A 27,664-nucleotide genomic window follows, 5' to 3' on the forward strand; every position below is an offset into this window, starting at 1 on the left:
CAATCAGATCATTCATGGTTTTACACAACTCTCTGCCCCTCACATCATTTATCCTGTATGGGTTAGTGATTTAATAACCACGAAACACGGGTGGAAGGAAGCACTGCACATTCCTTACACTGCTTTTGACATCAGCTCTTGCAGAAGAAATGCTGCTCTTCAGAAGTGGTTTCCAAATATTTTGTTCTACAGCGCATCCATCCATGTTTAAATTTACACATTTATTCTGAGTGATTAAAGCTATGAAACACAGCTGTAGATGAGAAGTATTTTAGTTCAGCGTTAAAATGTTTTTAAACAGAAGTAACTTTGATTGGCATTGTTTCTTTCAATAGATCAATAGGACTTTTGTGTGAGGTAGAATCAAACAACCCACACTTCTCAATCTTACTTTCTTGAGAAACATACCTGAATTGGTGTAAAATTTTCCAACCTCAAGTTTAAACTAGATTCTTCATTTTCTACCCAAGACTCTAATAGCAGCATAGTGACAGTGGCACATAATACAGCAAAGGTGATGTCAACAACATCAATTTATATGTGGGATGAAATCCTGACCCCAGCTCTAGCTCCTGTACATGGATAAGAATACCAAACCAGCATAAAGGAGCTCTAAAAGCCCCAGATTTGGCTAGAAAGATTGCTCCAGCACAGGAACTGGGGAAGTCAACCATAAGGCTGCTTTCTGAGGACCATCTCCCAAGTCCTGATATAAGGGGTGGGGTATGTCAAGCCCAGGACCCATAGCAAGTAACCTTTTAGCATGTAACCTTCAAGATCTTGGCAGAGATGCAGCCCATAGGCAGCCAGGGACAGGCCCCCCCAAGGACTGTATTATGACAGGTTATCCGGAGCAGATCCAGACTTGAGAGTGTGAAAAAGATGCCTTCCCCGGCTCCTGAGCTGCAAGCTTAGACAGCTCAGAATCTCACCTGTGATATTGAAGTGGGAGTTGAGAGTGGTCTGAACCTGAATTGCTGCATTTCACGTTAACTAATCCATTCTAGCTTTGTTATAGAGATTGCTTCATTTGAGGAAAGTAGTGACACGCAGATAGATTCTTCAACTTTTAATTGAAAAATATGGCATGTATCTTGCTTCAGATGTACAGAGACATCTAAATAGAGGGAAATACACGTTTTTATATTGTATTGCTGCCTAACAATATTGTTGGAGCTCACATTGCTCCCCCTCCAAGAAGGGGGTGGCTACAGTAGTGTTAAATATGATGGTCATTTATAGATTAATGGATTGTACATTCAGAAGGAATCTGTATCATCTCCAGGATAAAATACCACAGAATTCACCCAGTAATTCCTGTATCAAGCCCAGTGATGTATGGCTAAACTACAGCATGTTTTAGAAAAACATCCAATTTTGATTTTAAAGACTTCCAGAGATGGGGAATCTGCCACATTTTGTGTTAAATTGTTCAAGTGGTTAATTCTGTTCACTGTAAACAGAAAGATCCTACAAGACATCTTCTGCTCTCAAAGACATTGTCAGTGCTGTTTCCTATTTATCATAAAAAACAAACAAACAAACAAAAAACCCAATGGAATGGAGAAAATTTACACGAGTTTAAATAAAAACTGGATTTTAATATAATTTACAGATTTACAGTTATATCACATTACATTCTTTCTGCATTGTTCACCCATCTTGTATATACTAGGTCTTCATCTGTATTTATAAACTCAAAAAGGAATAACCAAACAATGGAGTAAACTACAATGATCTGCATAATTTATTCTGATCATATTTATGAAAAAGTGTTTCAGTTCTAAACTCAAGAATCATTCAGGCTTCTCGTAGTCAGTCCATTTTGGACTGTACGGAACTCTAAAGAAAAATTTAGTATTAATCTTCAGAATCTGCAACATTTACTGAAGTTACTGTCCAAACCTCCATATTGAGAATCGTTCTCTAACAACACCTGAACAATGCACTTATTAGTGTATGAGATAAAACAGTTGCTTTGAACATGTCCATCTTCAGTCATGCCTTGTGATGTACACAGACAATGTTGTTACTTCCTTCCAAATGGATCAGACCACACTTTTAACCCTACAAATCAAATTAAAAATACAATCAAGAGTATATAGATTTTTTACTAAAGGCCAGAAGGCATACACAGTAATTTCTGAATCAAGACCATGATTTCTGTTTGAAATATAGCATATCATTTAGAAAGACATTCAATCTTGATTTAAAGAATTCAAGTGATGGAGAATCTAGGTAAATTGTTCCAATGGAAATTGTTCCAGTGTCAAAAAACTGCACCATATTTCTAATCTGAATTTATCTACCTTGCATCTATTATTACCTTTTTCTGCTTGATTATAGAGCTGTCTATTATCTGACAGATCTCTCGTGTAGGCACTTGTAGACAGTGATCAAGTCAACGCTTAACCTTCTTTCGGATAAACTAAATAGACTGAGCTTCTTTAGTCTCAATCTATAAGGAATGCTTTCCAACCTCAACTGATTCTTGTAGTTCTTTTCTAAACCCTGTTCAATTTTCAACCTCCTATGTGAAGTATGGACTGGATACAATATTGCAGTAATTGTCTCACTGATGCCATATACAGAAGTAATTCCACCTCCCTACTCCTAGTTGATATTCCCCTGAAGTTGATTTTAGAGTTTTATAAAAAATTGAAACAAATAATCCTATAATACATCTTAATAGATACGGGTTATTTCAGAAACACAAATAGCTTCTTGTCTACTATAATAAATTGCCAACCTTGAATGGCTAGTAGTTAGTAACTTAATCCTCCCATAGTCCTTAAATTTACTTTGCCTATCACCAAGAATCTCTTTCACAGCAAGCCAGAGAAACTAGCTGGAAATTATAACAGTAGTTATTAATGAAATATTTCTGACACTAGAAACGATAAATAGTCAAGCAGCTCAGTTCCACACAGTTTCTTGATTAGAGCTTTTATTCAGCAATGGAGAGTGAAAATGTACATTTTTACAGTAAATCCCAGTCTACACATAGAAGTTGCACCAATTTTAATTGGTTAAGAAATCTATAGTTTAATCTGTACAGTCCTGCTGCATGGGCACACTGAAACTGGTTTAAAAGTGGCAGATATCTCCACACAAAGGGGTTGCACCAACTTAACTAACTCAATTTCAAAAACAAATAAGTTAAATTGGTGCAATTTCTGTGCGATGATGCCTGAGAAAACTGTTTAGCGCTAAGTCACAAATTACAAGTCTTTTATTAAAAAAACTGAATAAATAAATGGGCAGACTATTTAATTTTTAACATACTTGCTTTTAAAGTGTGAAATCATAGTTTTCAAAGAGTATTTTATTAAATGCATCAACACAGAAATACAAAAACTGGATATACCTGGTGGCTGTACGTCCTCTTGAATAATACCAGATCGATTTATTGCCTGTTCCTTCCCTGGTAGACACAACAAACAGTAAAATCACAAAGAAAAGAAACACCATTTATTCTTACAGTAGCTACCAAAATGCTATGAATTAAAAAGCCAGCAAAAAAATCTGCATGTGATGCTCTGACATGCTAGGGAACAGTAGTCTGCCCAGCAAAAATATAATAATCACACAGGACGAAAGCTTGCACCTTAGTCCAATAAACAGCAAGTCAATTTTTTGGATACTATAACCAAACCAAAAAAATGTGTTTAGGAAGGAGTTCCTGTGCTTCTATTATATAGTGTCAGCTATGGCCAAGAAGGTGAATTTAGGATGCATTACAATTTAATGGGGCTTGATTTTCAGAAAGTGTTGTGCACCCTTCCTCAGGCTTCTGTCAAGTCTCAAGACTCACAAAAATCACTAATCATTTCTGAAAATCTTTGCCTAAGTTAGGCATAACAAAATTATTAGTAAAAAATATCAGTCTGTAACTAATAGATGTGAAACAGAAAGAAACGATTTTGACATATAATAGGCACCACAGAAGCTTGGTGGAATGAGGATAATTAATGGGACACGGTAATACCAAGGTATAAAACATATAGGAATGACAGAGTAGGTCACTCTGGTCAGGGAGTGGCATTATATGTGATAAAAAGCATAAAATCAAACAAAATAAAACTCTTAAATGAATCAACTGCATCATAGAATCTCTATGGATAGAAATTCCATGCTTGAACAAGAGTGTAGAAGCAGGAATATACTACTGACCCCCTGACCAGGATGATGATTGTGAAATGCTCAGAGATTAGAGAGGCTACAAAGGCAGAAAACAATAATAATCGCGGATTTCAACTATCCTCCTAATGACTGGCCACATTACCTCAGGAAGGGACACAGGGATTAAATTTCTGGACACCATAAATGACTGCTTCTTAGAGGAGTTTATTCTAGAACTCACAAGGGGAAGCGCAATTATTGATTTAGTCCTAAGTCAAGCACAGGATCTGATCTAAGATGTGAATATAGTTGAAACTCTCAGTAACAGTAACCATAATGTAAAAATGCCAAAGAAACTCTCTTCAGTGGCATTTAACTTCCAAAAAGGGAAACTACACAAAAATGAGGAAGCCACTTAAACAGAAATTAAAGGGACCAATCACAAGGGTGAAATGCCTGCAAACTACCTAAACACTATTTAAAAACACCACAATAGAGGCTCAAACTAAATGTATACTGCAAATAAAAGGCAGGTCAAGAAAGAATTTGAGAGCAACTAGCTAAGGATACAAAAACCTAACAGCAAAACTTTTTAAAGGACATCAGAAGCAGGAAACCTGCTAAACAGTGGGGCCACTTGGACGATCAAGGTACTAACAGAGCACTCAGGAAAGACCATCCCATTGCAGAGAAGCTAAATGAATTCTTGCCAATGATCTTCACTGCAGAGGATGTGGGGGACATCCTCAGATTGGTTATCTAAAAAGAATGGCTCGGATATGGGGAACTGTCCCCAACTGATGTGTCAATTTGGAACAAACTGATAAATTAAACATTAATAAGTCACAAGGACAAAATAGTATTCACCCCAATGTTCTAAAGGAACTCAAATATGAAATTAATGCCAATTTTAAAAAAAGGCTTCAGAGGCAATGCTGGCAATTACAGGCCAGTAAGCATAACTCAGTACTAGGAAAACTGGTTGAAACTATAGTAAAGAACAGAATTATCTGACACAAACACAATATGTTGAGAAAGAGTCAACACTGTTTTTATAAAAGGAAATCATGCCTCGTCAGTCTATTAGAATTCTTTAAGGGGGTTCAACTAAACACATGGGCAAGGGTAATCCAGTCAATATAATGTATTTGGAGTTTCAGAAAGCCTTTGACAAGGTCCCTCACCAAAGGCTATTAAGTAATCTAAGCAGCCATGAGATAAAAGGGAAGATCCTCTCATGGATCAATAACTGGTTAAAATATAGGAAACAAAGGATAGGTATAAATGGTCAGTTGTCACACTGGAAATTGGTATATAACTGGTCCCCCGAGAATCTGTCCTGGGACTGTGCTATTGAACATATTCCTAAGTGATCCAGAAAAGGGAGTGAACGGTGAGGGGCAAAATTTGCAGAGGATATAGAATTACTCAGGATAGTTAAGTCCAAAGCTGACTACGAAGAGTTACAAAAGGACCTCACTAAACAGTGTAACTGGGCAACAAAATGGCAGATGAAATTCAACACTGAAAAGTACAAAATAATGTACACTGGAAAAAATAATCTCACTATACATACAAAATGATGGGGTCTACATTAGCTGTTAGCACTCAAGAAAGAGATCTTGGAGTCATTGTGGACAGTTATCTGAAAAAACCTGCTCCATGTGCAGCAGCAGTCAAAAAAGCTAATACTGTTATGCACCATCAGGAAAGGGATAGAAAATAAAACCAAAAATATCATAATTCCACTGTATACATCCATGGTATGCCCACACCTTGAATACTGCCTACACCTTGAATACTGCCTGCAGAGCTGGTCGCCCCATCTCACAAAAGATATGTTAGAAAGGTACGGAAAAGGGCAACAAAAATTATTAGGAGTATGGAACAACTTCCATGTTAGAAGAGATTAAAAAAGACATTCAGCTTAGAAGAGAATACTAAAGAGGGAATATGACAGAGGTCTATAAAATCATGAATGGTGTGAAGAAAATGAATAAGGAAGTGTTATTTACCTCTTCACAACACAAGAACCAGGGATCACCCAATGAAATTAATAAGCAGAGAGTTTAAAACAAACAAAAGGAAGTATTTCTTTACACAAAACACAGTCAACCTGTGGAACTCATTGCCATAGGATGTTTTGAAGGCCAACAGTATAACTGGGTTCAAAAAAGAACTAGATATTTTCATGAAGGATAGGTACATCAATGGGTATTAGGCAAGATGGTCAGGGACACAACCCCATGCTCCAGGTATCTCTAAACATCTAAATGCCAAAAGCTGGACTGGAGAACAGGGGAGGGATCACTCGATAATTGCCCTACTCTGTTCATTCCCTGAGAAGCATCTGGCATTGCTCACTGTTGAAAGACAGGATATTGGGGTAGATAGACCATTGTTCTGACCCATTTACAAAATGAGGGTGTGGTTAGCACATTTTGGGTGCCGTTGTAATATAATATTATGATGTATTTTATTATACACAGGGCTGGTAGCATTGCACATTATTAAGTTTCCCTGACACTTCCCAATAAAAGAACCTGATTTCAATAGCTTATAACTTTAACCATTTGTGCTGAAAATGTCTCAGCCAGGTGTCTGCCTCAGGCTTTTATTTTTTTGGGGGGTGGGAAACCTGTGACAAAGTTGGAGGGGGTGAGTGGTGCTTGTTGGCCAAAGAGACTAGAAATTGGAGCTAAAAGGAGACAGAGCTGTGGAAGGGGCAGTCTGGGACTGGGAGCTATGTGGGAAGAGAAGGGATGACACTATAATCAGAAGAGGAGCTGGGCAATAGACTGTATCAAAATGCATATGGATAAGAGGAAGTGAATTAAGGTTGCACAGGCAACCTTAATTCTGGAGTTGTCTAACTTTTGAGTGCTTGACTTTGCAACCTTAATGATGTTCTTTAGCATAATATTGTGTGTACAATACATATTTCAACTGTATTGTAAGGAGGAATGGAATATAGACAAAAGTGGTAAGTTTTTGATGGGAAACAGAACAGAAAGTTTTGTGGGAGGCTCCAGTTTGAGTAAGTTGAGCTTCCCTAACAGACCGTAGGTGTTTCCCAATTAGGAAGTGTAGCCCGGAGGTGTGGCCTCCCTTGGAGATTGACCCCGAGGGAGAGCCAAACCACCCCTCCCCCCCGGGGGTTGGAACCCAGGAACTCTGCACCTGACTGGAAGCAGGTAGGTGAAGCTAGGCCTATAAAACCCAGGCCTCCCAGCTCAGTCAGGCCCCAGTGACTGAGGGAGAAGGATGCCTCTCCCTTGGTGCTCGAGCCTACGGCCGCACCCAACTGCAACTCCGAGGAGAAGCTGCTGGATCTATCCACAGCATGGGGCCCTGAGGATCTGCCTGAAGCAGACGAGCTGAAGGAGACCCCTGGATCCTATGACCCGGAGGAGGAGCTGCCGGATCTAGCCATGGCGTGGGGCCGTGAGGACCTGAAGGAGCAGCTGCCGGATCTACCCATGGTGTGGGGCCCCGAGGACCTGCCCAAACTACCAGCCCCTAGTGAGCCAGAAGGGGGACACAGACCCTGGGACCTAGAAGAGCTGCCCTACGCCGAGGACCCCGACCAGTTCTCGGACCTGCCGTCAAGCAACAAGGAACCATGGTACGGCAGAGGAGACCAGGTACTCTAGGGAGAGGGTGGGAGGAAGAAGCCCAGGGAAGCTGACTACGGTCCAGCTGAGCTTACATGCGCTGTGAGTCAGCGTGTTTCAGCCGGAGCCCCGCTGACCCAGTGATGGGACACCCCGTACCTGGGAGACAGTGGAGACAGGTGGGCCTGTGTCCCCTTGCCCCCTTCCTACTCCAAACTGGGATGAACGCCCGTTGAGGGCCAGAACCTGTCCCTTACTGCCTGCCATGCCCTGGGTATAGACTACTTACTCGCCCTGCTAAGGGCTAGAAACTGCTGCCCCTCTGCCCTGCCCTGCCCTGCCCAAGTGCCAGGGCCTTGGACTATTTCCTTGCCCGCTCGGGTTATAGACTGCTACTTGCCCTGCCAAGGGCTCAAGACTGCGTGTGACTGCCTGCCCTGCTAGAGAGCTAGCCTGGAGACTATCGCCTCGCCCCACTGAGGGCTGATTCCTGCTGCCGGCCTGGCCCTGGCTGAGGGCCAGGCCATAGAGTGTTTGCCTGCCCCGTGAGGGCAAGAGACAGTTACCCCTTACTAAGGGCCGGAGGTGGCCCCTTTAAGTGGGACTCCCCGAAGGGCACAGGCACCAGGAGGTGTGGCCTCCCTCAGAGACTGACACCAAGGGAGGGCTGCTGGTGCCGCCCCCTACAGGGGATCTTCTACAGCAAGGCATTTAAACTGAAATAAAATGAAAGTCCCTCTGAGATTGTCATGAAGTTAATGTCACACCATCCCTTTTACAATTCAGAAACATCTTCAAATTCTTTCACTAGATGAATCATGATAAAGATTGTTTTAAAATAGAGATGCACATTTTTAGAAATTAGCAGCTTTGTTCTCCATTATTAGTTGTGCCCTCTTAAAAGCTTGATATAAAATTTCTGTGCCTAAATTTGATCTACATTTTCCAAACATTTTTTTCCTTTTCTGTGTCCATCCGAGTTGTTACCTCGCTCTTTGTGCATAATGCATAGACAATAAACTCTGGAATCAACTGTTTTAGTTTTATGCTCCCCCTGCTGGCTCTGCAACAGCAAAACACTAAACACTGAGTTGTCCAAGTCTTGCATAAAAAGCATTTGATGTTTAAAAAACTGTTTGCAGAATAGAGTGACAAGTTTAAAAATTATTTAAGAGGTAAAGAAACAGATTACAAGAGTACCATATACTGACTCTTAACTGTGAAAGAGAAAGTAGTTTAGACTAGCATTCAAGGCAACATTCACAACATTCTAGTCACTCAAGTTAGTATGAAGGTATGCTAGTGAATAAGGTAGCTCTTAAATTCACACTATATACAGGTTATGTGCTATACTTATAGGAAGCCTTATGCACCTCTCAAGCTTGGAATGGTCTTCTCTGCCTCATTCAAATCACTTCTTAAAACTCATTTCTTCTGCAATACCTATTAGAATTGAGGGGGAGGAAGAAAAGATGTTTCTTGTTTTTTTTTTAAACAATACGTTTCAGGATGTGTTCACAGAATCATAGGACTGGAAGGGACCTTGCAAGGTAATCTAGTCCAGTCATCTGCATTTATGGCAGGACCAAGCATTGTCTAGACCATCCCTGACAGGTGTTTGTCTAAACCTGCTCTTAAAAATTTCCAGTGACAGAGATTCCACAACCTCTCTAGGCAATTTATTCCTGTGCTTAACTACCCTGACACTTGGGAAGTTTTTCCTAACGTCCAGTCTAAACTCTCTTGCTGCAATTTAAGCCCATTTCTTCTTGTCCTATCCATAGAGGTTAAGGAGAACAATTTTTCTCCCTCCTCCTTGTAACAATCTTTTAAGTATTTGAAAACTGTTATGTCCCCCATCAATCTTCTCTGCTCTGTTCCAGACTAACAATTCAAATTTTTTCAATCTTCCCTCATAAGTCATATTTTCTAGACCTTTAATCATTTTTGTTGCTCCTCTCTGGACTTTCTCCAATTTATCCATACCTTTCCTGAAATGTGGTGCCCAGAACTCGACATAACACTCCAGTTGAGGCCTCATTAGTGTGGAGGAGTAGAAAAACTACTTCTCGTGGTTTGCTTACAACACTCCTGCTAATACATCCCAGACTTTTGACTCGTATTTAGCTTGTGATCCACTATGACCCCCAGATCCCTTCCGGTGGTACTCTTTCCTAGGCAGTCATTTTCTATTTTGTATGTGTGCAACTGATTTTTCCTTCTGAAGTGGAGTACTTTGCATTTGTCCTTATTGAATTTCATCCTATTTACTTCAGACCATTTCTCATTTGTCAGATCATTTTGAATTTTAATCCTATCCTCCAAAGCACTTGTAACCCCTCCCAGCTTGGTATCATCCGCAAACTTTATAAGCGTACTCTCTAAGCTATTATCTAAATCATTGATAGATATTAAACAGAACTGGATCCAGAATTGACCCCACTCAATATGCCCTTCCAACTTGACTGTGAACCACTAATAACTACTCTCTGTGGTTAGTTTTCCAACCAGTTATGTACGCACCTTATAGTAGCTCCATCTAGGTTGTATTACCCTAGTTTGTTTATGAGAAGGTCATGCGAGACAGTATCAAAAGCCTTTCTAAAATCAAGATTACTACATCTGCCACTTTCCCCCCATCCACAAATCTTGTTACCCTGTCAAAGAAAGCTATCAGGTTGGTTGGACATGATTTGTTCTTAAATAACAGCATGGATCTGTCATCACTTTATTGTCCTCTAGGTGTTTGCAAATTGATTGCTTAATTATTTGCTCCATTCTTTCCAGATACTGAAGTTAAGCTGACAACACTGTCCTTAATCCCCTTTTTATATATCAACACTGTATTTGCCCTTTTCCAGTCCTCTGGAATCTCTCCCGTTTTCCATGACTTTTTAAAAATAATCGCCAATAGCTCAAATATCTCCCCAGGTAGCTCGTTGAGTAATCTAAGATATATTTCACCTAGCCCCACTGACTTGAAAACATCTAACTTGCCTAAGTAATTTTTAACTTGTTCTTTCCCTGTTTTAGCATCATATCCTAACTCATTTTCACTGGTATTCACTCTGTTAGACATCCAGTCACTACTAACCTTTCCAGTTCATGCCTCACTGGTCCACATAACTGTATGCTTTTATTTGTCACCATTGTCCTTTCCTTTTCCCTTCCCTTTATCCCCCCATATATTGTCACACCGAATTCAGACTCTTTAGGGACAGGTCCACATCAATATTTGTTTCTGTGAGGGGCCAGCACATTTTGGAAACTTGAAAAATAATTACAATTACATGGGTGTTGGGGAGATCTAAGTAAGGGACATCATCAACTTGAAGTCCAGGCATTTAAAATCAATGACTTTTAGGCATTTGAGGCACTACACGTGTCCTCAAGTCCTCCCCGTCTTGTTTTTGTTCCACAAAAGAAAAAAAACCTGAACAAAGCGATAGAGCCAGGATACAAACTCAAGAGTTTCTGGATTCCAGCTCTGCTCAGGACATGACGCTGTCTCCGATATTATACATATACACACACATGCACAAATCTATTGGGTAATGGATTATTGATAAGCCTATTTTGAATATAGTTTCCAGTTGTTTAATATGGTTCTATTTTCCACTATAAACGATTTGCCTCAACTGCTTTTTTTTTTTTTTTAATAACAATGGGATATTGCAAGCAAATAATAAAGAGGTCATTCAAAATATTTCTATAGCAAAGCTCAGTTATTCTATATGGTCTGAAACAGCAGGTAGTATACATCAGGAGTATTTATTCCCTGATATGAAACAAATTATCTATATGTGAGATAGAGGGGAGAAAAGGGGAAGAATAGTGAAAAATATTAGTTTAAGTGAGTTTGTTGCCAAAAAAATGTATTTCAAACAGCATAGGAGACTCTTACACGTGTTATGCATACAAAAACCATGCTCACTCTCCAGGTTCCAGTGCAAAAGTAAGGGGAGGGGAAAAAAAACCACTATTCTAGTGCTATATGTCAGATGTCTTAAAGAACAGTAATGCCAAGACAGACCAGACCATTCAGTATGCAGTATTGACAGGATGCTTTTGGGTAATGATGCTAGGATTAGTGGTGCTGAAAGATCCTATTCCATCATGATGGGAGGTAAGGTAGAGAGGAATTGGGAAGCTAACTAAATACAGCCCCAATAATAACCCATGGAAACCATCACCGTGAAACCTTTTCTTCAAAGCACTTCCCTGGAAAGAGGAGAACTCATTTCTTGTAGGGCTCCTGCTAACTGGTTGTGCAGGACAGAGGACAGCAGGGAGGTGTTAGGTGTCCAGTGAGGGAAGTTTATTGCAGAAGACAGCATTGCTGCTCTGCCAGGAGGAGTTCAACAGATGTAACAGCGGGCTAGCAGAACCTGAATCCCGGGAACAGCTCAGAGCATGAGAAGGGACTGGTGGGGGGCGCAAGCCAAGTGATCAGGAGAGCCAGGGCGGGCTAAGGCCGAGGATAAATGAAGTGCTTGAGGCGAGGTGGAGTAGTGGATAGATGAAGTGGGGGGCCGCGAGGCCGAGTCCCAACCGGGGTTACACGGGGAGGGGAAATGCCTGGGGGATGCGCGAAGGCGAGACTGCTCACGAGGACCCGCCTGTCACAGCCAGGAGAACAAGGGACGCGGGGGTGGGGGGGGGGACATGACACCCCGGGGCCAGGGCGCAGCGGGGGGGAAGGGCCGCGGCCACCAGTGACGCACCGCAAGCGGGGGGAGGGGCACACGGGACAGGATCAGCAAAGGGGCGTGGAGAGCGGGACGGGGGCGGCACGTGACACACACACGCGGGGGGGGGGGGGACAATGTACTGTCCATCGCCGGGGGTAGGGGCCGTAGCACTCACTGTATTCCTCCACGCGGCCGGCCGGCCGGAAGTAGATGGGGTACAACACCGCCCCCAGCACGCCCAGGAACCCGCCGAAGATCAGCCACGCGGGCGGAGACCGCGCCATGGCCACTTCCAAACCCTGCGCACTAGCGAGCGACCGGCTCTCGCCTCATGGCCTAGCCCCGCGCTCTCGCGCTCCTCCCTCCGCCCCCGAGTGTGCTCACTTCCGCTTCCGGAGCAAGCGCTGGGGGGGGGGGGGGAGTAGCCTGGATCACGTGGGCGCTCCCGGCCTGTGTATGCGACAGCGACCACCTCTGGCCAATCCCGCTCCCGGCTCCCGCATACGCCTCCTTGTTCTGGCAGGGCACGAACCCCCTGTCCCGCAAGGCAGGCCTGCTGCAGCCCCGCCCGTATCTCACCAGCCCCTCGCCGTATCTCGCGTGAGATCCCATCCCACATGGCATCGCACGGCTCCGATCCTCCACACTCACCCGGGTGGGGGGCGCTTGCCTGCTGGCGGTCTGACAGCTGCTGTGTTTTCAAGGGTTTTGCTCTGTTACAGCTAAAAGTGTGGAAGTGGGAACAGGACAGCATCTTTAGCTGGACACAGGCACTGTTAACGCTAGGTATCCCGGTGTATGGTGATAGTAATGGAAATCTTTAGACCCTCAGAAAAAAACCGAACATTAAATTATTTTTCTGATGACTGGCAAATCCCTTTTTAAAAATGGCCTGGCCAGTCAAATTCTGGCCAGGTGGTAACACGAGTGTGGCAGACAAACAGCTAGGAAAGAGTGATACACTGCTGATTCCTGATGGATTTGCATTTTAGGTAGCAGGGGGTCACCTTTGTATAATTGTATATAAATTATATGTATAGTACATTTATGTCAGCTATAATTTCAATACCTTTCATTTTCCACATTGTTAGTTTCCCATCATTCCAACTAATGAGGCGTCTTGTGATTTAAAAGCCTTTGTTATGCTGCATTCTCCCAGAGCTTAATGGTTGTGTTATATAGTTTAATAATAATACATCTAGACTGTGCCTTTCACCCTGAATAATTCAAACTGCATTACAAATGTGGATATGTCACCCATCACAGGTGTGCAATCACCTCTAGAATGGAAAAGAACCGTTTAACACCATCTGGAAACCCTTGATAATATACCCAATTGAAACTACTAGTAAATTCTAACTCCAATCAGTTTTGGTTTTTTGTTTGTTTGTTTGTTTTGTAGTTATCATCATGCAGAAAGATGAATGCCTGTGACTTTAGATACAGCAGAAAAACTACTAAAGTTGCAAGCTTGAATAAACAAACAAGTACTACTGAAGTTTTTATTACATTTTTTAAATCTAAGTATGATCTCAGCAGGAGGATGCCAAACTGCCTTTTTTCATAGATAGCCAGTCTGATACTGATTCTAGAAGAATCCAGTTCCTTAGGTGCTTTGAAGGTAACCTTCAAAGAGAAAGAAATTGCTTGTGAGATCATCAACCATTTTCTTCTTCCTGGAAGGATTTATTTAAAAAAAGGTCTTGTTCTGCTTATTTTTTACATTAGAAATATCAGTAAAGGAAGTCAAGGCCAATCTTTTCTGGTTTTGCTGGAGGTCTCCTTGCCATACCAGTTATGGACCAAGAGATTTATCAGTCTTTAATAAAAGGGGAGAGGGTGTTGTATATTTAACAGACAGCTTCCTCTCCCATCCTACCCAAGTGTTTTATTAGGTGTTAGAGTTCAATATATTATCAAAAAAAAGTTTTAAACAGGCTGCATATGAATCATTGCTCCTCTCAGCTAATCAGCTTTCACTTGCAGGTGACTCCATCATAAATTTACAATTTCTCCTGTTGGCCACAGAGTCTTTCAGGATAAGTGCATTGGACACAATCTGAATCTCTAATGTAAAAAGCAAGCAGCTCTCCTCTCCCAATGTCCTTTTTTTTGGGGGGAAAACAAAACAAAAACCCAAAATCCTTTCAGGCTTTTGTTTTGCATCATTAAAAAGCAAAATAAGGATATAAGATGAATTTTCAGTTTCAGATATTAAAAAGGACAAGCATTGTGGTATGTGAAGAAGGCATAGTACAATATTTCAGATGTTGGGAAGCAATACTTGCCAAATCTTGCTAATATTGAAGCCAGTGGGAGTTTGTTTGTATAGGAGCAGGATGGTGGCCATATTCTCCAAGACTATAATTCAACAAAATGTAGAGGAACTGCAGATGACCCCACATATTACTTAAGGTCTCTTCACTCCTCATTAAGGTCTCCACATATGTTTAAGGGGTCTGCCAAAGCATATTGATTAGGACCAAGGCCTTAGATTGTAGTCTGGTGTGGGCGGAGAGGACCATATGCCTGTAAAGCACCAGACATTTCTATGGGTCTACATAAATGACAGAAAACATTGATCTCCATCATCTAATACGGATCTTGATTACAGTGTGATAGGAACACAGCTATTAAACAATCATATTAACTCCATTATTAGATAATGGCAATGGCACTTAAATGGGCACTGTCCTGCCATGTGTTTTATTAAAGTTCAGGTTTGAAAATACAAATTAAAATAATATAGTGTGCTTTATGTGAGCTGTTCATGGCAGGTACTCTGTCTATGTGTCTACTATGTGCGTGGACAGTGCCTAACATTCTATAGGCTCTAGCATAGGACAGATATATAATAATTAATAGTAATAAAATGTACCAAGGACTTGAGCCCATGGAATGTCTTTTTATTGTAATTTCTATGATTCTGTTATTATGGTTATTAACTAATAAAAATGTTGTGCACTTCTATAAGGATGTGACCAAAGGTCTCAAAGCACTTTACTAGCATTAAGTAATGAAGCCTTACAACTTATTCTAGTTTGACTGTTGGGTTACCTGAGGCATAGCAAAATTAAGTGATGTGCCAAACATGACATGGGAAGTCTATGGAAGAATAAAATCCAGAAAACCTGAAGATGGTCCACTGCTCTAATAACAACTGACATAGGAACATGAGGATTGCCAGACTGGATTAAGACCCCAGGTTCATCTAATCCAGTATCTGACAGTGGCCAGCACAAGAGGCTTCAAAAGGAGGTGCAAGAACTCCCACAGCAACAGATGTGAAATAATCTGCCTCTCACATTAGGTCTCATCCTGGTCCCTAATAGTTAGCAATTGGTTTAAACCCTGAAGCCCGAGGATTAATCTCTCTTCCATAATGTGTTATCACAAATTATTAGCATACTGGATACTTTCTTGTTGTCCATGTAAATGTCTGATCTCTTCTGTTAGAGCACCTCCAAACTAAAAAGTATATAGTAGAACCTCAGAATTCCTAATTACAGAATTACTAACACTAACAACTGGAGGTTGTTCATAACTCAGAACAAAACGTTATGGTTGTTCTTTGAAAAGTTTACAAGTGAACTTTGACTTTATACAGCTTTGAAACTTTACTATGCAGAAGAAAAATGCCACCTCAATTTAATCTTTAATTTAACTGAAACAAGCGCAGAAACACTTTACTTGCCAAATCTTTTTTTTAACTTTCCCTTTATTTTTGTAGTAGTTTACCTTTAACACAGTACTGGTTTTGCTTTTTGTTGTTGTGTGTTTGTTTGTCCCTGCTGCTGCTGCCTGATTGTATATGCCCGGTTCCAAATGAGGCGTGTAAAGTTGATTGGTCACTTCACAACTCTGGTGTTCCTAAGGCTGAAGAGCCACTCCAATTACTGTCCCTTCCTTCCCCAAGCCCTTCTCTCCCCCTCCAAAAAAGTAGCAGTATGGGGGGAGGGGGACACAAAACATACACGATTAACACTGTACAGAGGGTCTCAGATAGCGCTGGGCAGAGCCAGTACTCACAGACGCAGACAAATAGCGCTAGGGAGGAGCAGAGCCAGCAGAGTGTCCCCTTCCATATGACCCCGCCGCCCCCAGGGCAAAGAGAGCCTGTGGGGGGAGCCCTGTGTGTGGGTGCATCCCTGACCCTGGCTGGGGAAGCGGGTCTCTGGGTGCCCGCCCTGCACCTGCTCACGGCCTCCCTGCGCTCCGCCAGTCCAGCCCCGCCCGGGCGGCTCCTCCTCCCCATCCCCACGCGGGGGAGGCTGAGCTCCTCCAGGAAGCAGGATGTACCTGTTCCCCGTGGCCGGATTCTCCAGCCAGCCGCGCGTGCTCGGGCTGCCCTGCCCTGGACACCTTCCAGCTCTCAGCGCCGACACCGGCGGGAGCCGCGACGCCCCTCGGAACCATGCGGTGCCCAGCGGAGCCTCGGCCCGTGCCCCGCGGGGGCCTCCTCCTCTTCCTCCTCCGGCTACTGGTGAGCCCGCCTACCCCCCACTGCCCGGGCACCTGCCCCCACTCCGCTCCGCGGCAGGCCGGGACCCGCAGCCCTGAGCGCCCTGGGCTGGGCGGCCAGCTCCTTTGCTCGGCAGGCACATCCTCCAGGCCCGTCCTCTGGTGCCAACCCCGCGGAGATGCGCAGGACAGTCCCGCTGTGCTCTCCAGCACTTTCTTCCTCCCAGCACACCCCTGGGGCAACACAGCGCACTGCCAGCACATCCCTCCAGCCATCGCCACACGCTCCCACTCACCCTTCATTCCTGTGCCCTCTCCATCCACCCCAACACAGCCTCACACAGTAGAAAGACGCTCACAGTTAGGAACACCTGAGGAATGGAGGTTGTTCCTAACTCTGAAATGTTCCTCGCTCTGAACCAAGCGTCATGGTTATTCTTTCAAACGTTCACAGCTGAATATCGACTTAGTAAAGTTTCAAAGCTGTATTATGCAGAAGAAAAATGCTGCTTTCCCTTTAACATTTTAAGTAGTTTACTTTAACACAGTCCTGTACCATATTTGCTTTTTTTTTTTTTTTTTTTTTTTGGTCTCTGCTGCTGCTTGATTGCTACTTCTGGTTTCAAATGAATGTGGTTGACAGGTCAGTTCATAACTCTGGTGATTGTAACTCTGAGGTTCTACTGTACACCCTTTCACACTTCTCCATCCACCCTTGCACACTCCCAATACATATCTCCATCCACCTAAATACATTCCTAGTACACTCCTCCATCCCAATGCATGCCTCCATCCACCCCAAAGCATTTCCAATATATCCCTTTGTCCATTCCCACCCATTCTCAATGCACTCCTCCATCCCAGTACACCTCTCTGTCCACCCCAGCACACTTCCAGTACAGCCCTCCATCCCTGTACATCCCTCCACCCACCGCAACATACTCCCAGTACACCCCCAAATATACTCCCAATAAACTCCCTACACCCATATCCCTAATACATGCCCTCTATCTCCCATTACACGCAAATCCTGGACCTACCCTGACATCTCTCCATTATTCTGCCCTAGCACACATCTCTTGCTCCTTTGTAATCCTCCCCTTTCTTCCTCTTTTTCTGCTTCCCCAATATACACACCTGCTCCCTCCATCCTTTCCCATACAGTCTTTCCTCCTTTCATCCTATGCCTTCTCAACCTCAGCACCCTCTCCCATCAACACACCACTTTTCTGTCCAGCCTCATCAAACATATCCTATTTCCATTTCCAGGGATGATGATGATAATAATGACTTCCCCTATCAACTCCTCCAATTTTTTATAACATTTATTTAAAAAAAAAATAGATTCTTCCAGTTTTCCACTGACAGTATTTCAAACAAAGTATTAGCCTATTTACTGTTAAAAGTATATCTCTATATCTCTAGAGTAGGAAAATTAGATCTTTAAAGTAATTTATAGCATTTGTACAACTGTAATTTGTACTCTTACTTATCACTTTTTCACAGATCCATATTTCAGCCTTCAAGAATAAAAGTCACAAATCTAGACTTCATATTAAAAGTTCTTAAAGTAGAGTACTTGTACAGGGTCCAATCATGCAGCCTCTATTCATGGACAATCATTAAAAAGGAAAATCCCATTATTTTCCATGGGACTCTATTCACTTGAATCATAGCCCGTTCTACACTTACTGCGAAATTCGGCAGCAGTCAATGGGAGATACGCAAGCTACATAGGGTAGTTTGCATATCTCCCATTGACTTCCTAAATTTTAATTAGCGTAGCGTCCGCATTACACTGTGCCAACGGGAAATGCCCTTCTGTCGACACAGTGTTACTCTTTTTCCAGGGGTGGATTTATTCAGTCAACTTCCAAATCGATTGAGCTGGTCTCCACTTCCAATCAATCCAGTGGCACCGAATTTGCCACCATAAGTGAAAACATACCCATAGATTCATAGTAATATAGGGTTGGAAGGGACCTTGAGAAGTCATCAAGTCCAGTTCCCTGCACAGAGGCAGGACCAAGTAAACCTAAAGCATCCCTGGAGATGACCCATGCCTGCCAATAGTGAGGGGTGGGGGGACAGCATGAGGGCAGTGGCTTCAGCAGATGTTACTGAGCATGCTCAGTCTGCGTAAGCATGCTCAGTACAAGCCAAGCAGCAACTCTGGATGGGCACATGACCCCTGTGCTCCCCCCCGCACCTCATGCATCACCTCTGACAGGAGTTAGTGAACCTCCCTTGGAAGACTATTCCAGAGTTTACCTGCATTTATATTAGAAAGTTTTTCTACTATGTAATCTAAATCTGGGGCTGCAGATTAAACCCATTACTTCTTGTCCTTCCTTCAGTGGATATGAGGAACAATTGATCACAATCCTCTTTATAATAGCCTTTGCCATATTTGAAGACTGTTACCTGATCCCACCCCCCACCCCCCCTCGCTCTTTCCTCAAGACTAAATATGTTAACTTTTCCTCATAAAGTCAAGTTTTCTAAACCTTTTATAATTTTTGTTGCTCTTCTCTGGATTCTCTGCAATTTGTCCACATCTTTCCTAAAATTTGTTACCTAGAATTGGATGCAGTAGTCTAACTGTGTCCACTAGAGTAGTCTTATATAACACTCCTGTTAATACATCCCAGAATGCTATTAGTGTTTTTTGCAACTGCATCATATTGTTGACTAATTTTCAGTTTGTGATTCACTGTAACCCACAGATCCTTTTCAGCTGTGCTACTATCTAGCCAGTTATTCCCCATTTTGCAAGTGTGCATTTATCATGTGGGACTGTGTCAAAAGCCTTACTAAAATTGACATATCATGTCTACTGCTTCTACCCTATCCACTAGCCCAGTGACCCTGTCAAAGAAGAAAATTAGGTTACTTTGACATAATTTGTTCTTGACAAATCCATGTTGGCCATTTCTAATAACCCTGTTATCCTTTAGGTGCTTACAAACTGACTATTTAATAATTTGTTCCAGTATCTTTCCAGGTATCAGAGATAGGCTGACTGGTCTATAATTCCCCAGGTCCTCTTTGTTCCCCTTTTTAAAGATACTATGTTTGTTGTTCTCCAGTCCTCTGGGACTGCACCCATCCTCCAGGAGTTCACGAAGATAACTGCTAATAGATCTGAGATTGCTTTAGCTAGTTCCTTAAGTACCCTAGGATGGATTTCAGCAAGCCTTGACAACTTTGAATACATCTAACTTATCTGAATATTCTTTAAACCATTCTCGTATTTTGATTAAGGATAGTATGTGTGAGTAAGAGTTGAAGGACTGGGCCATTAATCTGGTGCTTTTGAAAATTTGGCTTATGTATGTGCCTAAATGGGAGCTTTCCAAATCTGGCCCCAGTTGTGGGTTCTGAACATCTGGTCTATAGCTTTTTAAAAAATTTGGCCTCAGATTTCTAAATTATTGTGCCTTTAGGTAAGAAACATTCATAACTCCTTTTGAAACCATTTACAAATTATTATTGTATGTAGTTATTTTTTATACACATAAAAGAGGAAAAAAAAATTCTTCTCCTGGCTTCTTATCTTAGTGTCAACATTTATCTTCAGAACACTGCATATTTGCTGCCTGCACCACCCCTATAGAAAGGGCTTTGTTTGTGTCTGCTGCATAGTTTTAGGCCAGGCTTTAGATTACCATCTTTGCCTCTAACGACAAAAGAATTACAAATTGTGAAGCGGAAAATGTCACATTAATTATTAACTCTGTGGTGATAATGATCTTAAAAATATAGCCTTTTAATGAAGATCATCCTCATTTTGGCCATACATATATATTTCCTCCTATACAAACTAGGGGTTACTCACTATTTCTTAGGGTATGTCTTCACTGACAGCGGCAAATTTACCACCGTCAGATCAATCTATCCAGATCGATTGAGGGGTCAGTGAAGATCCGCTCATTCGATCCGGAAGTCGACACATTAAAATCATCCCTGCAAGTGGTGTAGCACTGCGTTGACGGGAACGCATTTCCCATCGGCGCAGTGCAGTTAAGACGCTGCATAGAAGAGGAGTTATGAAGTTGACAGGAGTTACGCAAGCTACGCAGAGTAGCTTGCGTAACTCCCGCCAGCTGCCACTGAATTTCCAGGTAAGGGTAGACCAGGCCCAAGTGTACATTATTGATCTAAGAAGTGATGAGTCATAACATTAATGCATTAGAAAACTGTACAGTAGATGTCATTAAAAAAATTAACCTTTTCCATTCCAGAGGGATTGTGGTACTGTGGTATTTTCTCTATTACATGTAAGAGTATACTATCATTACTGCAGGTACCTGGGCGGTGGTAAATTATGAGTTTTTAATGGCACCCACTGTACAAATCAACTTAAAGCAGCATAATTTCAGGACTCTGTTTTTGCTCTTTTGGGCTACAATTGAAGTCAGTGGGGATTGTTTTGCTACTGATACTGAATGGGAGCAAGTCTGGACCCTTTGTGCTGTATTTTTCATATTGAGTCTTTTGCAATTTAAAATTCAGCATGGCCCAGTAGAGGACTGTGGGCCTTGTTCAGTTCTTGTGTAAGCAGATGCAATTTCATTGAGGTCAATGGCATTTCTCCAGAGCCGAATTTGGTCCAGCAATTTTAATAGCCCACAATGACAAACTCATCATCGCTGATACTAAAGGAATGATTTATGATAATGCCTATTCAGCCTTTTTCCTTTTTGTTGCCTGCTGTCAATGATATTTCATAGGCTGAAAATCCACTTCCTTGCTCATCCCTGGTGAATAGGAAGCTTCCCTTGAAATCTGATGTGGTGATAGAACCAATGCCTTCAAATTCAATGGAATCTAAGCTCCCCTCCAATTAATAAACAGTTTGTAGCTCTTATGGATGGAAAATAACTATATGATTCAACTGTAAACTAATGTACTGTTGTCTTCCTGAGTCTGAGGCTAGCATGTGAAATTAGCAGGATGTTGTTCTGTTTTACTATAGCTGTTCAGAACCATGTGCATAACAGTAAAACTGTCAAAAATTGTGCCACTTTGACACTGCTTGTCTTGCGGTGTATATGCCCCATGCTGGCCTGGCAACCAAGGAGTTAATGCAGCAACTACCAGGCAGCTGATCAGCAGCCTCAGAACAGCTGGAAGAATAAAAGAAGGGAGACTGCCTGAGGAGCCAGCAGGCTAGAAAAGGAAAGTCCTGCTGGGTGAGAAACTGTCCAGAGATAGCACCCCAGAGAAGGGATGATCAGAATCACGAGCTGAAGAAGCCCACAGAACCAAGGGAGGTAGGAAGGAGCTCAGGGTACAGTAGGAAGAATTGTGAATTGATTATGCCTGTATGGTTTAAGGGCTCTGAGCTAGAACCAGTGGAGTGGGTTGGCTTGGGTTTCCCAACCAATCCCTCAATGGAAACTTAAGTACCAAAACAGGCTTCCAGTCCCTCTGAGGACCAACTAGCCCCCTCCAAGTATGAGGGGAAACCCATACACTCCAGAGGGATGGAAAATATATCCCTTCATAGTCCAGAATAGGACTATCACAGAGACTCAGGCAAGAAGGGTTGACTGGTCACCCTGCTGGTCTGAGTAGATTCCGTGCAGCATTCCATCTGACCAAAGCTGGCTGCTGATGCATTAGTGCAGTAGCCCACATGTGGAACGAGTGGTGTTTTGCTTGTCCTTGCCTCACATAACCCCAGAACAGATATACAAGCCCCCAACCAGGCTTAAGATGGAGGAAGCACTCCGATTGCTAAGCCAGCAGTAGGCCGCTGCCTTCAATCAGCAAGCAACAGCATAGGAGCAATGACAGATGCAGACCTTAATGCTACACTTGTTACAGGCCCAGCAGTGGAAAAATGAACTGTACGCAGCGACAACAGCAAGATACCCAGGCCACAGCTCAACAGCAGAGCCAATGAATGTCAGACATGATAGCCATCCTGCAACAGCAGCTGGATAATTGGATGAGAGCAACACCCAGGACAACCCTGTCCCCTTGGCTGGGGCTAGCTATGATGAGTTGATTCAGCGGCCCTATAGTGTACAAGATGTGACATGAGGATGACCCAGAGACTTTTTAATGGCTTGCCATCTGCACCCATCGGCACTGTGAGACATGGGCCTCTGCCTAGCACCTGTATTGACAGGAAAAAGCATATGTGGCCTATAGGGCCCTTGACCGACAATGCATCCTTGACTATCCAATGGGAAAGGTGGCCATATTTGAGTGACTGCAGTTAAGCAAAGAGACTTACTGCTGCTGTTTCAGAGAGCAGAGATTTACCCTATTCATGTGGCCCAGGGCTGTTTCTGTGTGAGAGAGTGTTTCTGTGAGAAACTATTTTCTGTTTCGGCAGAGGCTCTCAGATGTCAACTGGAAGCAGATAAGGCTGAGACTAGAATGTGCAGGCAGATAGCCAAACTGATCATCCTCGAACAGTTCCTCTGGGCCCTCCCCTCTGCTGTGCAAGAGTGAGTACAGAGGCACTGACCAGAGACTCTGGAAGAATGGGTAATGCTAGCAGAGAACTACTTTGAGACTGACATTCAGCAAATCCGACTTAGGAGGATCCTGCCTCCTCTGGTTCTGGTTCTACTAGGGCTGCCCTTAAAGGGGGCAGCCTTACTGAGACCATAGAATGAGGGCTGGCCTCACCTCCGACAGATAAGACCTCATGCCAGAGGTTGACTGTAGCTTATTCTCCACCCTCTTCTCTAAAGTCCAAACTATGGAGGCCATGCCAGACCAAGACCCCGAGTATCCTATCATTACAATATTCACCAGGGAGGGTGATCCAGTGCAGAGAAGAAGGGGCTATCCAGAAAGAATGCCTGACCATAGAGTGTAATTATGGACAGGCTCCATGTTACCAGGCCCCGACCAAATGCCAGATGGTTTGGCATTCACAACCAAAGTGTATGTTAATGACCTAGGTTTACAAGCCCTGCAGGATTTGGGTTGTGAACAAATCCTAATGAGGAAAGCCAAAGTCTACTGAGACGGCAGTGTCTCTGAAGTATCTACAGGGGCATTACCCCAATACTAAAGTCTGTCTAACGGCTGGCAGACAAACGAGTCACTTCACGCCTAGCACATAAACTTCAGGCCTAGCACATAAACTACCATACCTGGTTCTGTTGGGATGGGATTGGCCCCACTTTAAGACACTGTTTCAGACCCTATTGATAAGCCAATTAGAGACAGCTGGTAAAACAGAACAGACTCTGGGGAACCTCATTCCTTTGAAGACAAGGACCTTTCTTTGCCCCAGCTGAAGGCCAGTGGACTAGGGGTGAAAAACAAGCTACCAGATGTGAAGGATGGGACCTGTGCAAAAGAGATTGGGGTTGATGTCTGGGCAAGTGTGAGGACTCGACTGGAATGGGTGTTCCTAGAGTTCGGATCTCTGAACAAGACCCAGTGGATGTGGGGAAGCAGTTGGGATCATCTAACCTGCAGGATGAACAGGAGGGTCTATGAAGAAGACATAGCTCTCATAGATGGAGAAGTGGTGTGACCTGAACTAGCTGCCCACTTGCCTCATTTCAAGCTATGGGGAGACCTATTCTACCGCCTTACACAGGGTATGTTGGAGGGTGAACAATACATCCAGCTCCAAGCTGGCGCAAGAGGTACCCAATGGCAAGCCACCTGAGCTGGGAGAAAACCCTCACCCATCTATTACCCTGCTTCTTTTGGCCTAGAATCCACAAGGAGATAAAAGATTATTATGCTCCCTGTCCTGACTGCCAACTGGTAGCCCCCAAATGAGTGTGAAGGACCCCAGTGATTACCTGTCTGGTGGAAGTCCTGTTCGAGCAAGTAGGAGTAGCCATCATAGGACCCATAGAGAAGAGTACTGCTGGTCATCAATATATACTGTTTGTCATTGACTACACCACCTAGCAGCAGTTCCTGTACAAACCACTACGGTCCCAATAATAGCAAGAGAGCTGTCAGAAATATTTGCAAGAGTAGGACTACCCAAGGAGATCCTGATGAACCAGGGTACTAATTTCATCTCCAAGCTGATGAAGAAGGTGTGCCATCTGCTCCAAATCGAGAGCTTATTCACCTCCATGTATCACCCCGAGAGAGATGGCCTGGTCAAACGATTCAATCAGACCCTAAAGAGGTTGCTCAAATGCTTCATCAGAATCCATCTCCGTTGCTGGAAGGTGTTCCTTCCCCATCTCCTGTTCACGGTACAAGAAATCACACAGCTTCAGTGGAGTTCTCCCCTTTTGAACTTCTTTACGGATGACAACCAGTGGAAATACTCAACTTAGTGAAGGAGGGTTGGAAGAAACAGGCCAGTATGACACCCAGTACAGTGCAGTATGTCCTACAGCTAAGGGATTGTCTGGAGGCTTTCTGAGATTTTGAGAAACAAAAACTAGGGTATGTACACACTGACAGTGGCGAATTCGCCACCATCAGATTGATCTATCTGGATCGATTGAGTGGCAGTGAAGACCCGCTCAATCGATCTGGAAGTTGATTCAATTAAACCACCTCCTCAAAAGGTGTAGCACTGCATCGACAGGAACACATTTCCCGTTGGCGCATTGCAGTGGAGACAGCGCGCTATAGGGAAGTTAGGAAGTTAATGGGAGTTACGCAAGCTACTCTGCATAGCTTGCATAACTCCCATCAACTGCCGCCAAATTTCCCGGTAAGTGTGTACTAAGCTATACAAAGGGCTCAAGCAACCCAGGAGCAGCACACAAGCTTTATATAATGACCTATAATGACCTGAGATTTGACCAAGGGATGTTGGCAGATCCCCTTGACAAGAACATCATGGTAGAAGACCACTTTCTCCACCCTTTTGGGACTCTTTGAGTTTAGAGCCATGCCATTCAATCTACACAGTGAAGCAGCCACCTTTCAACATGTAATGGACAAGATCTTGCAGCCGAATAACAATTACATGGCTATTTATTTAGATGATTTTAAAACTGGGAAACACATACAGAAAGTGATTGCAGTCCTACGCTCCTTAAAGACTGCTAGCTAAGTTGATGGCAAACCCAGCTAAGTGTGCTATTAGCAAAAAAGACATGGTACCTGGGGTACATACTGGGAATGGGATGAGCAAGCCTCTAATTGACAAGGTGCTAACCTTAGGGACTGTCCAACCCCCATGACCATGAAACAAGTCTGGTCATTTTTGGGAACAGTGGGCTATCACAGAAAATTTGTACCTATATTTGTGATACTAGCGGCACCCCTGAATGAACTAACTAGAGTCTACAGCCCCCTCCAAAAGTGCAATGAATTACCAAATGCCACACAATCTTCCAAAAGATTAAAAAGGTTCTGTGTAGCTAACCAGTACTGCAGACCCCAGACTTCGAGAGACCCTTTATACTCCAGACTGATGCCTCCAGAGTCACCATAGGCACAGTATTATCTTAAGATTATGATGGTGAAGAACACCCAGTATGTCTGGGAAAAAGCATATGCAATAATCGAAAAGGAGTGCCTTGCGATGAAGTGGGCTATTGAGACACTATAATACCATCTACTAGGGGCAATCACTTTAAGTTGGTGACCGACCATGTCCCACTAAAATGGATGAACCACAAGAAAGAGATAAATGCAAGAGTAATGAGGTGGTTTTGGCCAGCAGCCAAAACAAGAATGCAGATTTCTTCTCCCAAGAAACAGGGAGCACTGTTTCTGCAAAGAACATTTCTGCTTCCATCTGAAGTGGGGAGGTCTGTCACGGGTAGTATAGACTCTATGCTGGCCTGGCAACTGAGCAGTTAATGCAGCAACTACCAGCCAGCACTGATTGCCAGCCTCAGAGCAGCTGGAAAAATAAAGGAGCTGAGAAGCAAAGGTGCAGGGAGACTGCCAGAGGAGTCAGCAGGCTAGAGAAGGAAAGTCCTGCCAGCAAATTGGTGGCAAGCTACCCAGAGACAACACCCCAGAGAAAGGATGACTGTAACTATGGGCTGAAGAAGCCCACAGAACTAAGGAAGGTGGGTGCCTGCCTGGTTTAAGGGCCCTGGGCTGGAAGGTAACCCAGTGGAGTGGGTTGGTGTGGGTTCCCCTACTGGTTCCTCAATGGAGTCTTAAGTACCAAAAGGGTTTTCCAGACCTGCTGAGGACCAGGACCAGTTACCCCTGCCAAGTACAAGGGGAAACCCATACACCACACAGGGATGGAAACAAATACCCTTCATAGTCCCGAATAGGACTATTATAGAGACTCTGGCAAGAAAGGCTGACTGACCACCCCTCTGGACTGAGCAGACTCTGTGCATTATTCCATCTGACCAAAGTGGGAGAACTGACACATAAGCGCATCAGTCCACACTGCTGCAAATAATGACTACTGTACTTTCCAATTAGATTTTCAACTAGTACGTGCACTGCCATTCTGTATTTCATTCTTGTAATGCACTTTTGGATACTTTAGAAACATTAATTAATGGGAGCAAAATTATAATTGGGAAGTGGGTTAGGTATTATTCCCACTGTACAGATTACTAATTTAAAGGTTTCTTTAGTAGCAAAATTAATTTTTAAAATTGTATTAATACGAAGCTGACAAAAACACAACTAAACAACAACAAAAGTCCAAATCCTATAAATTACAATGGGGGTTTTGATGGTCTGATGCTAAAATGTGCTTAGTACCTCGCAGAGTAAGTCATTTCCTTGGTGGATATCTGAGTAAGGTTTGCAGGATATGTCTATATGTATATTTGTTTGTGTATGTAATTCTAAGAATTTAAACTAGTCAAATATTACCTTAAAAATCCTAACAAT

General features: G+C 43.1%; 2 protein-coding genes across 3 annotated transcripts in view; one reads left to right on the forward strand and one right to left on the reverse strand.

Moving 5' to 3' along the window:
- Nucleotides 1–1,580: 1,580 nt before the first annotated feature.
- On the reverse strand, nt 1,581–12,827 carry SMIM20 (small integral membrane protein 20). The gene is made up of 3 exons (XM_067562556.1): nt 12,603–12,827; nt 3,368–3,424; nt 1,581–2,067 (listed from the first exon to the last, which is right to left on the reverse strand). The coding sequence occupies exons 1-3, from the start codon at nt 12,709–12,711 to the stop codon at nt 2,030–2,032; spliced, it is 204 nt and encodes a 67-aa protein (XP_067418657.1). The 5' UTR covers nt 12,712–12,827; the 3' UTR covers nt 1,581–2,029.
- A 3,963-nt stretch (nt 12,828–16,790) lies between these two features.
- SEL1L3 (SEL1L family member 3) overlaps nt 16,791–27,664 on the forward strand; it is a 63,463-nt gene continuing 52,589 nt past the window's right edge. Inside the window, exon 1 of one of the 2 annotated variants that reach the window (XM_067562557.1) lies at nt 16,791–16,910. In XM_067562557.1, the coding sequence (XP_067418658.1) occupies nt 16,842–16,910 (69 nt within the window). In that variant the 5' untranslated portion in view covers nt 16,791–16,841. Of the gene's footprint in view, nt 16,911–26,768; nt 26,872–27,664 lie in introns of those variants that run through there. The other variant, XM_067562558.1, reaches the window with a different exon arrangement.

This window comes from Emydura macquarii, unplaced genomic scaffold (assembly GCF_026122565.2).
Source record: "Emydura macquarii macquarii isolate MOO-44397 ecotype Brisbane River unplaced genomic scaffold, CSIRO-AGI_Emac_v2 contig_2448, whole genome shotgun sequence".
Taxonomy (NCBI): Eukaryota; Metazoa; Chordata; order Testudines; family Chelidae; genus Emydura; species Emydura macquarii.